Source organism: Pholcus phalangioides, unplaced genomic scaffold (assembly GCF_987345545.1).
Source record: "Pholcus phalangioides strain wild (caught in Gottingen) unplaced genomic scaffold, Ppha-v1.0 ptg000018l_1, whole genome shotgun sequence".
Lineage (NCBI taxonomy): Eukaryota > Metazoa > Arthropoda > Arachnida > Araneae > Pholcidae > Pholcus > Pholcus phalangioides.
Window position 1 is genome coordinate 15246911 of NW_028301611.1, and position 14486 is coordinate 15261396.

General features: G+C 33.7%; 1 protein-coding gene across 1 annotated transcript in view; it reads right to left on the reverse strand.

The window, feature by feature from the left end:
* The window catches only part of LOC149071766 (neurotrimin-like), a 154606-nt gene extending 143437 nt beyond the window's left edge, over positions 1–11169 (reverse strand). The window contains exon 1 of the mRNA XM_089247705.1: positions 10531–11169. Within this exon, the coding sequence (XP_089103831.1) occupies positions 10531–10606 (76 nt within the window). The 5' untranslated portion in view covers positions 10607–11169. The remainder of the gene's footprint in view (positions 1–10530) is intronic.
* Positions 11170–14486: the final 3317 nt, after the last annotated feature.

Sequence of the window (14486 nt, forward strand, 5' to 3'; positions counted from 1 at the left end):
TTAATAATAGTTAGTTGCTTTAAAATAGAATGCATCTAACTTCTTCCGACATTGAATTCATTTGCAAGAACACAGACTCCTATGTGTTTTACGTTTTTCACTATATTCGAATTTCCGGATTCTCTTCTCTCAGTGATAGAGAGAGACAATATAACTAGAATATTGGCCATTTCAAACAGCACGAAGCCACGTAATATATATACATATTTACATACATATTAAAAAAATTTAATTGAAAAATAGCTAAAAATAAAATCAAGTATTGGAACGTGTGCTGCCATCTAGTAAGCAGAATTTGATCCAAGATCGCAATTATTTGTGTCCGTACGGGGGTTTTAGTTCAATAGAACGAATGGTAGAAATGGTGTCCGTGACCGTATCTGAGGATGGTCGTTATGCAGGGGGTTCGAAATAAATTATTTAAACAGATTTTTTGCCGGTATATTTTTATTTGGCCATAAAACGGGGGTGTCCGCATCTAAGGGGGTGACCGTTAAGAGGATTTTTACTATATTTCTGTTTTACAGTCATTTAAAAATAGCCACACCAATTAACATTGAAAAAAATATGTTGCTTGATTGCATAGGTTGGGTCACGCAGACCCTGATACAAGTATATTTTCAAACAGCTCCGGGAAAAAAAATAACCGCCACACTGCAATTTGACACAATAGATAAACGAGTTTAAGTAGGAAAATAGCGTGAACCTCATGAGAAAATTTCCTGCCACCTGCTGGTAAATGAGAGGAATCGCATCAGCATGGGTCTCACTGACCCAACCCCTGCACTCGAGTTAAAGGAGTAAAATACACGTAGTTTTGAATTTAGCGTATCCCTTTTGTCTCATCGATGAAAGTTTCTTTTAAGATGTGTTTTTCAACAAAATTATAAAATATGTCTCGTAAAAACATATTTTAAAGTTAAAAATCCAACATTTCATCTCGCATATTTCGAAGGAAAACATACTACCAGATTTGAACACTTTGTAAGTAGTATATAGAGTAAATCAAATTGGCCAACAGCTGGACCGTGAAGTGATTCCGTGCGGCCAGCGACAAGTTAAAAGTACTGTGAAAAATTAAATTTGTGATCATTATTTGAACTATAAGTTCGAAGAGCAGATTTCTTCATTAGCACAAACTGCTTACAAACTTCTTATTTTTAATGACAAAATTAATTTAATTACTGACTAATTAATTCAATTAATAACGGAGCGGCTTATACACCGACGTTGCACCGCTGATAGAGGCCCGCGACGCTATAGCTGACCATTATGTTGTCCCACGAACAAAAAGAAGTTGGCCACCCCTGGAGTAAATGATGAATATTGTGAGAATATATCATAAACATAGTTCTCATAGAATTTCGAAATTATATCGAGGGGTATTTAATTACTACTTGTGTTGTCAGAGGATTTGTGTGACTATTATTTTTACAGATAGTGACAGCCATCAAGAATTACTCTGTGTTTATTCAACTCCCCTTATTCATTTCGACTATGAATCAACGCAATCTTACGTATTGCAATACTGTACTCATTTTTTCTTATTTGTACGAATTGGAAATCCTGCAATATGTGTATTTCATTTAATTGGAACCTCTCATATTGTCAGTAATTCTAAAACACATGCAAAAATACTAAAGGCATTTGATATTTTGCACTCATCCCATATATATATAACTACTGAATTCATTTTTTTTTCTCGCAAAACTATTATGTATTTCTACGTTAATATACATTGTAAATTTGAATTTTCTCGTCCACTATGGGTCTTATTACCCTATTAATTGATTTTTCTTCTCATCTTGAACAGGTTTACAAGAAAGTAATGAATTGAACTGAACTGAAAAAAAAGAAAGTGAATAAATAAAAGTTCACATGGGTTTAATATCCACGGGAATACGTGTTAGAAAATTCGATATCCAATCACGAAAATTAATATAAATTGTCCATTACATTGAATTCCACTATCCTTTTTTCCAACTCGCAGATGATTACAAAAGCATCAGGTAATCGCAACGCACGCACACACACACACACCCTCCCACATCAATCGAGGAGATGGAACCATTCTGATAGAAAACTCGATGAATGTTGAGGATTTAAGATCAATATGGCTGGGGATATTAGATTTTAAGACGCGTTTTCACTCCGATGTACTTGTGCTCGTGCACAAACCGAAAATATAATTAGCAAGCCGTTCGCAGAACGAAATTACGCACATAAGGAGCGGGTATTTTTCAATTTCCTTTTCACGGACAAGCAATTCTCGAGGATTTTCGAGAGCAAACTCGATGAAAAATACATCTAGCTATATACTGTGTATGTGTATGCGTGTTAGTGTGTGTGTATATATATATATTACGTGAACGAGGTTATAACACATTCCAGGTTATGGGACATGGGAGTTACACTTCACTAGCTCGTAATGGGATATATTTCCGGCTTGGCGTCTTATCTCTTTTCTCAAAATGAAGGTTATGATGAAATATTTCATCGCCGAACTCTAAAAGATATTAGGTTTACGATGCATGAAATATTGTTTAAAATCCATCTATCTATATATAGACATATTGTACGGTCTTATGCAATATCGGACATGCATTCTCGTACCTTTTCTACAATGTATGGGACTCATTTTAGTATATGAGCACTTGTGTTTAGTTTATGACTTAGCATTGCACGATTACGTTTATTTGAAACTTAGAAAAACCGAATTACATGTGGCTTTAGAAGTGTTATGGATAGGGTCGTGCCCCCAGTGATGTAGATGGTAGCATACTTGCATGGTTTGCAATTGGAGCTGGATTCAAATTGCTGAGGAGACCAGGTGACTTTTCTTTCCGGGTTCACCTCAGCATATGTTCCAGAAAATATGGTTTCTTTGATATGGATTTCTTTTCGATAACTATAATATACCGTGTTGAAATGAATGTGTTTTGAATGTTGTACTATACTGGTTCATTATTCAATAACCAATTGTCTCACTTTATTGTGTACGTGCCCATGGTGGAAATCCTAAGAATGAACACATTTGCCAAGAAAGGAATAAGAAAATCAACCATTCCGATTATGAAACGAAAATGTATAAGCACCAGGTTAGAGAAAGTTGATGAAGAAAGAAATCGGTAATGCGTGGCAAAATATGAGTGGAAAAAATAAGGATGTTAAATTATTGTACATAGAAATTATGAAAACATCTCTAGAGAGGTACCTACTGAAACCCACTTGCACCTCTTTCAGATTCCCCTGTGGAACTTCTAACGAACTGGTACATGTTCGAATGTTCGTGTCCGTGTTGTGAACCCAAGGTGAAGTGTGTTTCTGTGTAACGTTTGTTATAGTGCTGCCATCTGCCATCGATTTCTCGAACTATGAGCGAAGTGAAATGATTGGAGATTTTACCGTTGTTGACCTGTTGCTCTCAGTGGCGAGACATTTTGACTTGGAGATCGTCTTGCGATCATACCTTGAAGTTGGGAACCACACAAAGAAAATTACACCACTGTGGTGACGGTGGGGTTTGAACCCGCTCGCAATGCGAGTCCGTCACTATGACCACTCGACCACCACAATGACCTGGTGGTTCTAGGCGAGAGTGGTGACTGATGTGCCGCATTAGGGGCCAATAATCAATCTAAAATTCTGATTCTGGTTCTGGTAGGTACCTAGAATATCGAAGGTGAAATTGTTATGAATATTTGTGTTGCTATATATATTTTTTAATTTAGTTTTGCGGAATGGGCAATCAAGTTATTTCGTTGGCACATTTTGATTTTTAGTTTTCATTTCGAGTTTCAGTTTTTATTTGTATTTTTTATTTATTTATTTTTATAACCCTCCTTGTTTTATTTCACGCACGATTTCGTAATCTTGTGACAATTTTATGTGTGCGTGTGTTTTTCATGTTTCTGTTACTCTTGATCATACAGCGTAAAACTGGGTTAATTCGAATTTTTGGTAATTGGAACGTTTACGATTTCCCCTTGAGTTTTCCATCCAATTTAGAGTAGAAATTTCTTGTTTGATATGAACTTTTTTGAATTTGTTTGCTTTAATATTTCATATATTTCGAAGTTGGAGGAAAAAAAATCATAATTTGTGTGTGAACAAATTTGATTTGGAAAAGAAGCCAGACTTTGTTTTTCTCGAACAAGTTTTCTCGATCAAATTCTATACAACAAATTTTTAAAGACTAATAAAAGTTTGTTAATCGTTTTTTTTTCTACTCTTTTTTTGAAAATTCAACGCCAATTTTAGCATTATTGATTTGGAGTACACAGAGAATGTACCACTTAATTCCTATTGTGCTTTTCAATCTATAGATCAAAGTGTAACATTCAAAATCTGAATCTTTTTGTTGTCATCAAAAGTATGGTGCGTATCGGAAAGTAGAAATTGTAATACGTTAAATAAAGAATATTTCTCTGATAGCATATAAATCACAGGCGGAATTTAGGAAACAGTTTCACATAACGGTTGATCATGAATTGTTTCCGTAAATCAAGGCGTGAATATATTGAAAAAAATACTGCAGTGATGGATTCTCTCTCTTCCAGAACACTGAAATACTGTAGCAGCTAAGATGAACAAATTATAATTATGAATTATTAACATTTATCAAACAGTTGCGTAACTGATGATAAAATTTTAATAATCGATAATATTAAACTGCAATTTGTATTCATTTTAGAGATTCAGGATAGATTAGTTAAGTAATTGTGAATTTTTTTAACAGTGACTTCTTTAGACTTCAAATTAACCACGTTAGATTGTATATAGTACATGTGGATAATGTAGAATATCACTTTTATTTGGTTTTTTTTGGATTATTCTAATTTGAAAGATTAAAAAATCATGAAACACGCATTTGTATAAAGTTTGGTTTTTTTTGTCTTTGCATTGACAAGTGTGTTGTATTTATAGATAAATGGTATAAGTAAGAGAAACAGGTATTTAAAAAAAAGAATAATTTCCATGGGGTGATATGGAATAGTCGGGTAGTATGAAATAGAGGGTGGGGTTGAATTATTTATCAAAAACAAGATTTAATGAGTCATTAGCAGTGGGAAATGGAAATTTCATGGCTTTATTTTGTAGTTAATGTTGCGCTGATGCCATAGTTCATTTAAAGGTCAAAAATTAAATTTTTCTTCTCTGATCCAAAACAGTCAAGGTGGGGCTCGACAGATGACGGGACACACATTATTCCTATAAAACCCTCTTCTTCTTACTAAATTTTCCATCTTGAACAAATATTGTAGCCCATTGCTTCGCCACCGCGGGGCCACTGCCCAGGTCATTAGGGTGTGTGTGCGAGGTGTCTCGGTGTCTGAGTCTACAACCAACCTGGGCTATCACTGTTTAAGGAAGATTGAGGACTAGTGAATCATAGATGAAATTATTTTTTTTGTCTGAGCACATATACGGCTCCCAGTAAAAAAAAGGCATCTATAATTTGCACGATATTTGTAATTTTTGGAATTGGATCTTATATACTTATATGAATAGAAAGTAAGTTGAGATCAACAACGGTTCAAAAGATAAAGAGTGCATAAGGAATTTCGGGGCACACTGTTTAAAGTGTTAAAAGGAATTGTTAAAAACATGTTCATATTTTCTGAATACGAATTGATGTATTGCTGTCACTAACTTTTTTTCACTTAAGTCTGATTACTTCTTTCATGGAATGTTTCACAACTGCGAAATATGAATATAATTAGGCTAAAAGTACAGCGACCCGTTGAGTAGAAGATGTTGAGACACTCTTGAAGATATATTGTCCACTTCAGAGAAAAAACAATTTCTTAGCATTTTCTTGTCAAAAGTAGTTGATGAGCAATCCTTTCATTTACTGCGTCCCAGACATATTAAATTGGTCCATTCACACAAGTATTAATCATGTTATACATCGGTATTGCTATATATACGATATTTATTTATTAATACTTTCTAGTCGTTATCTCCTAACAGTATCGCCAGTTTTTATAATTTTTTTTTTACCGACAGTATACCTGATGTACTTACATTGAATAGGATTTTTTTTTCTTATATGTGTGACCTTCGTTGTTTTTTTTTTTTTAACTGTTATCACTGAAGTAAATTTTAGAATAAAACTATAGAGAAAATTTACTGCAGCTGAAATGGTTCTAACTTTGCGCTTATAACGGAAAGTCGGTTTTAAGTGCGTGAATGCACCATCAGGGGGAGCAATTAGCCAGATATTCCTTTTTTTCTTTCTTTTAATAAAGAGTTACGCAAATGTGTGACAACTGGTACAAACGTCTACAAAAAGACAAAAACAGATGCAGAAAAAATTTATGAATTAAGAACATTTAATCTGTGACCCTAAGGGACTAGCGTGCCCTTCCTTATGGGGATCATATTCTTCCTCTCTCAAGAGTGACCCCCCTTAACGAAATTTGACTGTATTCAAAGTTATCAGATATCTTGCTCCCATGAACCAAGACCATTCTCGGGATCTTTACGCAGAGAAAATGGAGATATTTGGATATCAATCTGTATACAAGCAATATAATTGTATTGAAGTAAAGTGGGACCAACTTACAACGAAAACGCGAAAGAAAACGAAATTATTCGTTATACGTAAAATTCAATATATATCCAGACCTCGGCTAAAGGCTTCACGAACTTGGCTTCAGGAAAAATATCTTTCCTTTAAGGGACATTCGGCATTTTCAATTTACTTTAGGGACTTGGATTCTTTTTTCTCAGATTTTATGAAGATTTTCATAGAATTTAAGATTTTAGGATTATTTTCTTGGCGAATGTTAACTTCATCAACATGCAACACTTCCGAAGTTCTCCAAAAATTTACTCATATTTTTTAATGTGGTTTTTAATCGTTTTAATAACTCTTTGTGTTGAAGCATGTGGCACTTCAGTACTAAGAGACACACAAAGTTTCAAGCCATTTGAATAAGTTGGGTTTGGCCATTTGAAAAAGTTGGGAAAGTTTCAATGGGAAATATTTTAGCATACATACTAATCAAAATAAGTCAAAATGTTGATTAAAATCCCACATAATTGAATACATAAAAGAGAATATTCGTTGTTTTTTGTTTGTTTTCTTCTTCATGCCATGATTGTGAAAGTTGAACGTTCCGCGTTAACGAATCTGGAAATTTTTTTTTTTCGAATCAATCAGAAATGAAGTTTTCTATTAATCTCTCATTGTAGAGATTGAGATCACCATCCGTTATGAGAGCAAATTTCCCATTAAAAGTCTCACCACAGACAGCATGTCTAATAAAACATGCTCCTTATTTGAACAAAAACATAATTATGAGAAATAGGAATTTGAATGTACAAGGTTAGCATATATAATACCCACGAAAACCAATTTATATTAAAATATTAAAAAACTATTATTTGCAGTGCAGGTAGAACAAAACCTCAAACACATTTAAAAGCAAAAGATTTAATAGTAGGCCTACATGAAACAAATCTACAACGGTACAAATATTCGATTCTGATTTTTTACCCACGATTGCATATGTAGATGGAAGCAGTTGAAAATCAAGAACAATATTAGATACGCATTCAGATTGTTGTTACGTAAGCATAATCTTACATTTAGCACGATTGACTAGGAAGAAAATTGTCCATGCTGATAGGACTGGAGCTGTGCTCGGCTTCAAAGAAAGGAAGAAAGATCACAATCCGAAAATTCCTCCTTCAATCCTTCAATTCTTCTTTGCTCTTCAAAACCGTAGGTAGCAACTTCGAGGAATACCGAATTGCTCCTCTTTTTTTTTTCTCCATTTCTGGCTTTCAATTAACTGCGTAGTTTCAATTATTTTCCCAAAACGAACTACACTTATGTGATTGAAGTTGACAAAATTTATCTCACACCCGTCTTCTCTTTTTACTAAGGTTTCCTTTAAACAAAATGTGATTCCACAGAGTTAAGTAAAAAAACAGAGCAAAGCAATAAGGATTTCCCATTACTCAAACACACCCTACTAGAATGTCCTTCAGGGAAAGAAAGGGGTGCATTATTTAGTTGTAAACAAGGCACAAAAACTCGGGAGCTGAAGCTGTTTGAGCCACTTCAATAAATATTAAATGGGTGCTGAGCCCCGTCACCTGCAATAATTAATGGATATACAATGTTACGCATTTATCCCCGCCTCCATACTATCGTGAGTCCTGTAAATACGGGACATCTGGAATTCTTCAGAACCTCCTAATGTTTTCTTCATTTCAATGATTCTGGCTGTATCTGCATATTACAGATAAAATCGTGTTTGGAACCTGGTCGAAAATACGTTATGGGTGTACTTTGCTTAAATCGGTGTTCGTAATAAACAACCAAAATAACATTTTGGGTTAGCTATACAAACTTCACGGGACATGGAAAAATTTCATTACGAAAGAAAATTCATATTGTCCTTATTATTTACAAACGAGCCCCCCCCCCCGTCTGTGTATCAAATTTTGTATTTCATGAAATATTAAGTAACATTAAAATTAAAAATATCAGATATTCAGTTCGACTGGAAACGAAACAAGAGATATTCAGTATAAGCCGGGATTGAATTCGTCATTCAAAATGGAATCATTTTTAAATTAATGTAATTACTTAACTGCCTTGAGAAAAACTCACATCCTCATCATTACATCATTATATATATATATATTTTTTTTTTATTTTATTTTTTTTTTGTAATAAAGTATCTAATTGGGACAAAAAAAATTTGAGAGACTCCATCATTATATATTTCTCTCCCTCAATAGAATGTTTTTTCCCAAATAATTCAAAAAATGCTATTTATTTGAGAAAATCTTCGTATTGCATAAACACATATATATATTTTTTTTTCGTTTTCTATTTCCTTTAAGGTATGGGATAAAAAAGTTCATTTTATTTTTAAAAAAATATAAAATTGAAGCGTCATCTTAGAAGTAGCGAGTATCGACGTTATATTTCGGCTGCATGTCTAGGGAAATTAATTAATTAATTAGTGTCCTTCTGGTGTTAGTTTTCATCTCAATCTATTCATTGGAAATGAAAATAGGGTAGGTTTTAATCGGTACAAAGTATCTGAGACTCCTCTGTTGTTTAAGCAATCTACATCTCTACTAGTTCGTATAATCGCTGGAAAAATATCGTAGTTTCATAGGAAATCTAGTTCAAAAAAAAAAACTCGGTGTGAAATTCAAGTTGATAATTTGAAGAAAATAAGGTGTAATATTACGTATTTAAGAGGTGAGCAGATATTATTTGCATTCATTCCTTCTTTTATAATATAATTTACGGAACATCTTAAGTGTATTAGTACAACCGGTGTCGAGAAAGTGTGTTTGTTTTCATATTTCAGTGAATTGGTATAACACAAAATATGGTATTAAGGTGATTATGAAGACCTAAAATTTCGAGATTTCAATCTAAATATTTAAATGTCGAAATCTTTTTATTTTCCAGCTCCTTCCTGAATAAGGAAATTAGGACTTATCTTTTTTGAAATTCTTACTAAAATATGGTGCATTATTATTATTGCTTCTACATGATTTATTCAATTAAGGGGGTGCCATGAACCTTGGACTGTATATAAAGGATACCGTTTTATCGAGAGCAATTTACGATTAAAGTATAGGCGATTTCAAGTAAGATTTGAAAAAAAAATGTCATTTTGGAGATATCTATTACTATATCGAGTATCTTTATAGCGATCATGACAGACAAATATTTTACAGAATGAAATTACAATGAATATAGTTGAAAGAACATTTTAAAATGCACATTTCATAATTTACGGACTTAAATTGTGGAGTAATGGAACCTGAAAAGAAATGCAAACGCATCGTAACGAAAATGAATTTCCGAATTAGACAATATGGTGAACGGGTGGGAACAAATAGCTATACAGCATAAGAACATCAGAATTCGGATACAGTTCGAAGTAAAAAGAAAATTGGTCATATTAACATCGGACACCTTATATTGGCATATATTCTGTAAATGCGTTGTTACTACCACGACAGAATGAATTCATAATTATTCGCAAAAAAGCCAATTCATTAATTGATGTGATAAATTGTGTGAATAAAGTTAATTTAGTTATCTCACACTGTAAAGTAATTTACCCCAGAATGATGTTGTGTACCACGGAGAAAAACGCTTTATGGCAACTTCACAAAAATAGGTAGATAGTGGAATAATGGAAAACTATATATTGGAATAAAAAAAACTCTCGAAATAACAAACACTGGTTGGCGAAGAATTTCAAAGTATATTACAGGGTATTTCGAGCAAGAAATATAAAAAAATATCGCCGTAGAGCATTTTCAAAATCTCTCAAAAAATATCTGTATATAGGAAGTTTATCGTTAAAAGGATATCGTTGTATCGAGAGGTGTTTTAAAATTATATAATAGGCGATTCCAAATATATAGTTGTACATTCAAAAATATCGTTGCAGACAGACTTATCGTTATAGCGAGGCTTGACTGTACTTAATAAGTAACTTCATCGTAACGGGTGAAAAATGCAAAATAACGACTTACCCGTGAACGTCACGCCGAACACCATGGCAGTCATGCCGATAACAAACTTCAAAAAAAGTTTCCTCGGTCGTATCATAGTGACGATTCCGTACGTAGTTTCACTTTTATTCTCTCGCCGACAACGTCACACACTTTCACAACAGTAAAAATAAAAGAAACTTATTTCTGTGTGTTCTTTCCCTCGTGTATTTATTTATTTATCGCGAGAACAAGAAACGCACACCGAGACATTTTTTCACCCGTTGAGGTAAGAAGTGAGTGCCGGAACGCAATCGACTTGAAGTGGCCGCCGACTGCATCATGATCCATTCGGACAGAAGCCTCATCTGGAATGAGTACGTGCAAGAAACAAGAATAAAAACATAAAATAAAATAAATAAAATAAGGACAAGGAAAAGGAAACTATTTTCTCTCCTCCGAATCAATTCTTAAGACCAAGAAAATAAAAACTAAGAGGAAAGCAAAAATAAATAATCAGATCGTTTTCTCTCTACCGGGAGAAAGTAGAAAGTCCCGCGCGAACGTTCGGCGAAGAACTAATCGGATGCGAAGCGCGTGCTGTGCTATGCGTCCTATGCGTTCGGTTCAATGTGCGAGTGTGGTGAGTGTCTTGTCCGCGTGGATCTATCTCTGACTAAAAGGATGGGTTTGTTGTGGGTGCAGGTGGTTTTATAGTAGGTAGGGAAGTAAGGCAGTGTTTGCTCCTTATTCGGCAACACTCCCCCTGTGCTCCGTAAACTCTCCGTGGGTTCTGCGCATGTCCATTCTGAGAATATCCCCCCTCTCTCTCTCTCTTGTGTGCACTATTTATTGTTTATTTTATTTATTAATTCCAACTGTAACCTTTCCGGTATCCGCTTCATTTCTCCATGTAATCACAGAAACAAAAATTAACAAGATAAAATAGCATATATACAATAATCATAATCTCTGAATAAAAATCATACCCATAAAACATGCAGATGCCGGATATAACCAAAATACACCAAAGCAATATAAAAACATATATCCCAAAAAAATAATACATAATGCACTGCCAATAAAAAAATATTATTGTTGTCTTATCTATATATAAGTATGGATAGCTTCTCGGTTTATCCCACTATGTCTATCGTACAAAGGTTTTAAACGTTTTAACTTATGAAATGTTGGGGATTCACAACCACAGGGGGAAGCTATTCCATTTATTCACAATTATATTAGAGAAAAACTTCCTGCGATACCAAAACCTGTCCAATTCTCTCTGTAGGTATGGTCTACAAAATTTTGCATCATACTCCAGTGCAGGACAAATAGAACCTCGGAAGAAACTGTAGTTTAACTTGGGTAATTCGAAGTCTACAGCCCTTGGAGAAAAAGTTTGAAGTATCCGAAATTCGAATTATCCAATTAATTGCTACCCTGGAACCGAAAATGACTACAAAGTGCATCTATAGTACCAATATCCACATAGAATAATAATTGTCAATTATTAAAATTTGATAATCACTTACGAAACTGTTTCCCAAATGTTAGTAATTTATAACTATAATTTTTGTGCATTCTCTCTCTCTCTCTCTCCGGTACTTTCATTATCTCTTAAAATCACGGTAAATACCTTATGATTTTGAATGATACACTTTGATACATAGGTAATTTGCATCCAGTGGTAAACACTCTCGATGTACTCCAGCTGAAGAATGTTAAAATGGGCAACATATTATCGAAGAAAAAAAGAATCATTTAAAATTTACAAATTAGATTTTGATATTTTCCTGTGCTCGACAATTCATTATTTGAATCTGACTAGTATCTAGACGGATACTTACTAGTCAGTCAAGCACATTTATTATATTCGCTCAGAACTCATAAGCTTTTTATGAAGTTAGATCACGGAGTTTTGGGTGTCCGCCCGAGTTGCTAAAACAAATAAATCTAACGTGAAAGGCAAACTACATTCTTACGCATATAAATAATTTTAATTAAATACAAATAATTCAATTAAAATTCCTCGGCATAGAAAATACTCCATTTTCAAAAAAAGTATTCACACATTCAATTCTATCTAATATACCTTTGTATATATTCAGAACTGACTCCACATTTCATTAACGTTGCTTAGAAGACAGAATGTTAGCATGGAAGTTCGAACCAGAAGTCAAGGTGGAGGAAACCACATCCACAGTGTGATGGAATTACGTCAGAATTTTATAATTATTTATTTTTGGCTTGAAAGATTTGTTTTATTAATACTCGGTCGAGTCTGACTGCTTATGAAATTAAAAAAAAATGATCATGTAAAAATCACTATTTTTAATCCCTCAAAAATTTTGAGAAAATCGAATTAAACAACAAATTTCAACAATTAATTCGATAGAAAGCTCAAGAGGGAGCTTGTAAAAAAGTTTAAATTATCCGAAATTCTAATTAAACAAGTTCGAATCTATCAATTTCCACTGTAGAAGATGTGCAGGTATTATGGAATAGTCAGGTAAATTGGAAAAACGGATTTTTGTCTGCTTTCATGTATAGCAATAATGAATTCTTCAAAATGTCCTCCATGATGCTATAGTGTTCGTGTCGATCGGTTGTCACGATAATACGGCTGCTATAGGATAGTACAGTTGAACTGAACCTACTGAAAACCGCGTATACCGTACCTAGTGTTACATAGGTACGGTATATATATATATATAGGTAACCTAAGTATAATTTTTGTATCAGGATTTTATAAGTTCATAAGCAACCATGGCTATACAAAATTCACAGAAAAAGGTACTTTTCTATAATTTTGAAGGCTTTTGATCGATATTGGACCATTTGTAGGAAAAGATGTATAATTTCTTTTCGCTACTTATAAGCCTTATTTGTAGGTTCCATGCAATCCACGATAGTGCCAGTTTCTGATGCACTTATAAACGATTCTGAATTTTTTTTCCCCAGTGCAATTTCTTACTGAAACATTTTGTTCTTTAAAAGTGTCCTTTAGAGACTAGGTTTCCACAATTTTTGGAGGAGTTGATTCTAATGACTCATTTTTCTCAACAGACAAGTCAGTTTTATCTGCTCCTGGTGTTAGCTCAAGCATTTTCCGCAACTTCGTCTTTTTTGGGACGAAAGTTACCAATCTTTTTCTTTTGGATTTAGTGGTATTAATTTTTATCAAAGTATTTTAACAAAAGAAACCTTGACGGTTCTACAAAATACAAATACAATTGAATACAAATACAATGCCACAACAGGCAAAATGCCCAACGAGGTGGCTGAGAAAAAAGCGTTATAAATATTCTTAATCAGGATGATATTGACTTTAAAATTTGATACTTACCTTAACTAAAACGTCTACGGTATTTCTTGCACAAACAAGTGTTTGACAACAGTAAAAACACGTGTATTTAATAAGGTTATGAAACAACAATCTAGAGGCGAATATTTGAACACCATTGAACGTGGACTTGCCTACCTATTGCTACAGCCTAGAGAAATCACTGGCTACTGTGCAAACCAGAAGAAACCAGCTTGCAATATTTTTTTTTTTCGTTTTGGGACAAAGCAACACTCCAAGTAGCCCGCGGGAGCGTTTACGGTAGTTCATTTGGTAGGGTCAGATCTATATGAATCACCACGTATTTTCAACTTAGGTGGAATGGTTGCAAATTGCGTACTTCGAGATGTCCGGAGTTGGTGAGTGGTAGAAGGGGAGGAATGATAAGTACCTACGTGTCCTATATCCTAAACAACCCATGACTAGACTAAATATGAGATTAATCATTTTTTCAAATGCTATAAATTTAAAATTCACAAAATATTTAATCTTTGAATGAAATCTTTACGCAGTGTATTCGGAGAAATCGTGGTTGAAATCATTCTAAAAATAATATCTGGATAGTCTTCAATTTCATGAAATTAAAACTTAAACTTTCATTGCAATTTATGTCACCCGTTTCCTTCTTCTAAACTAATGAAAAACATTCTTA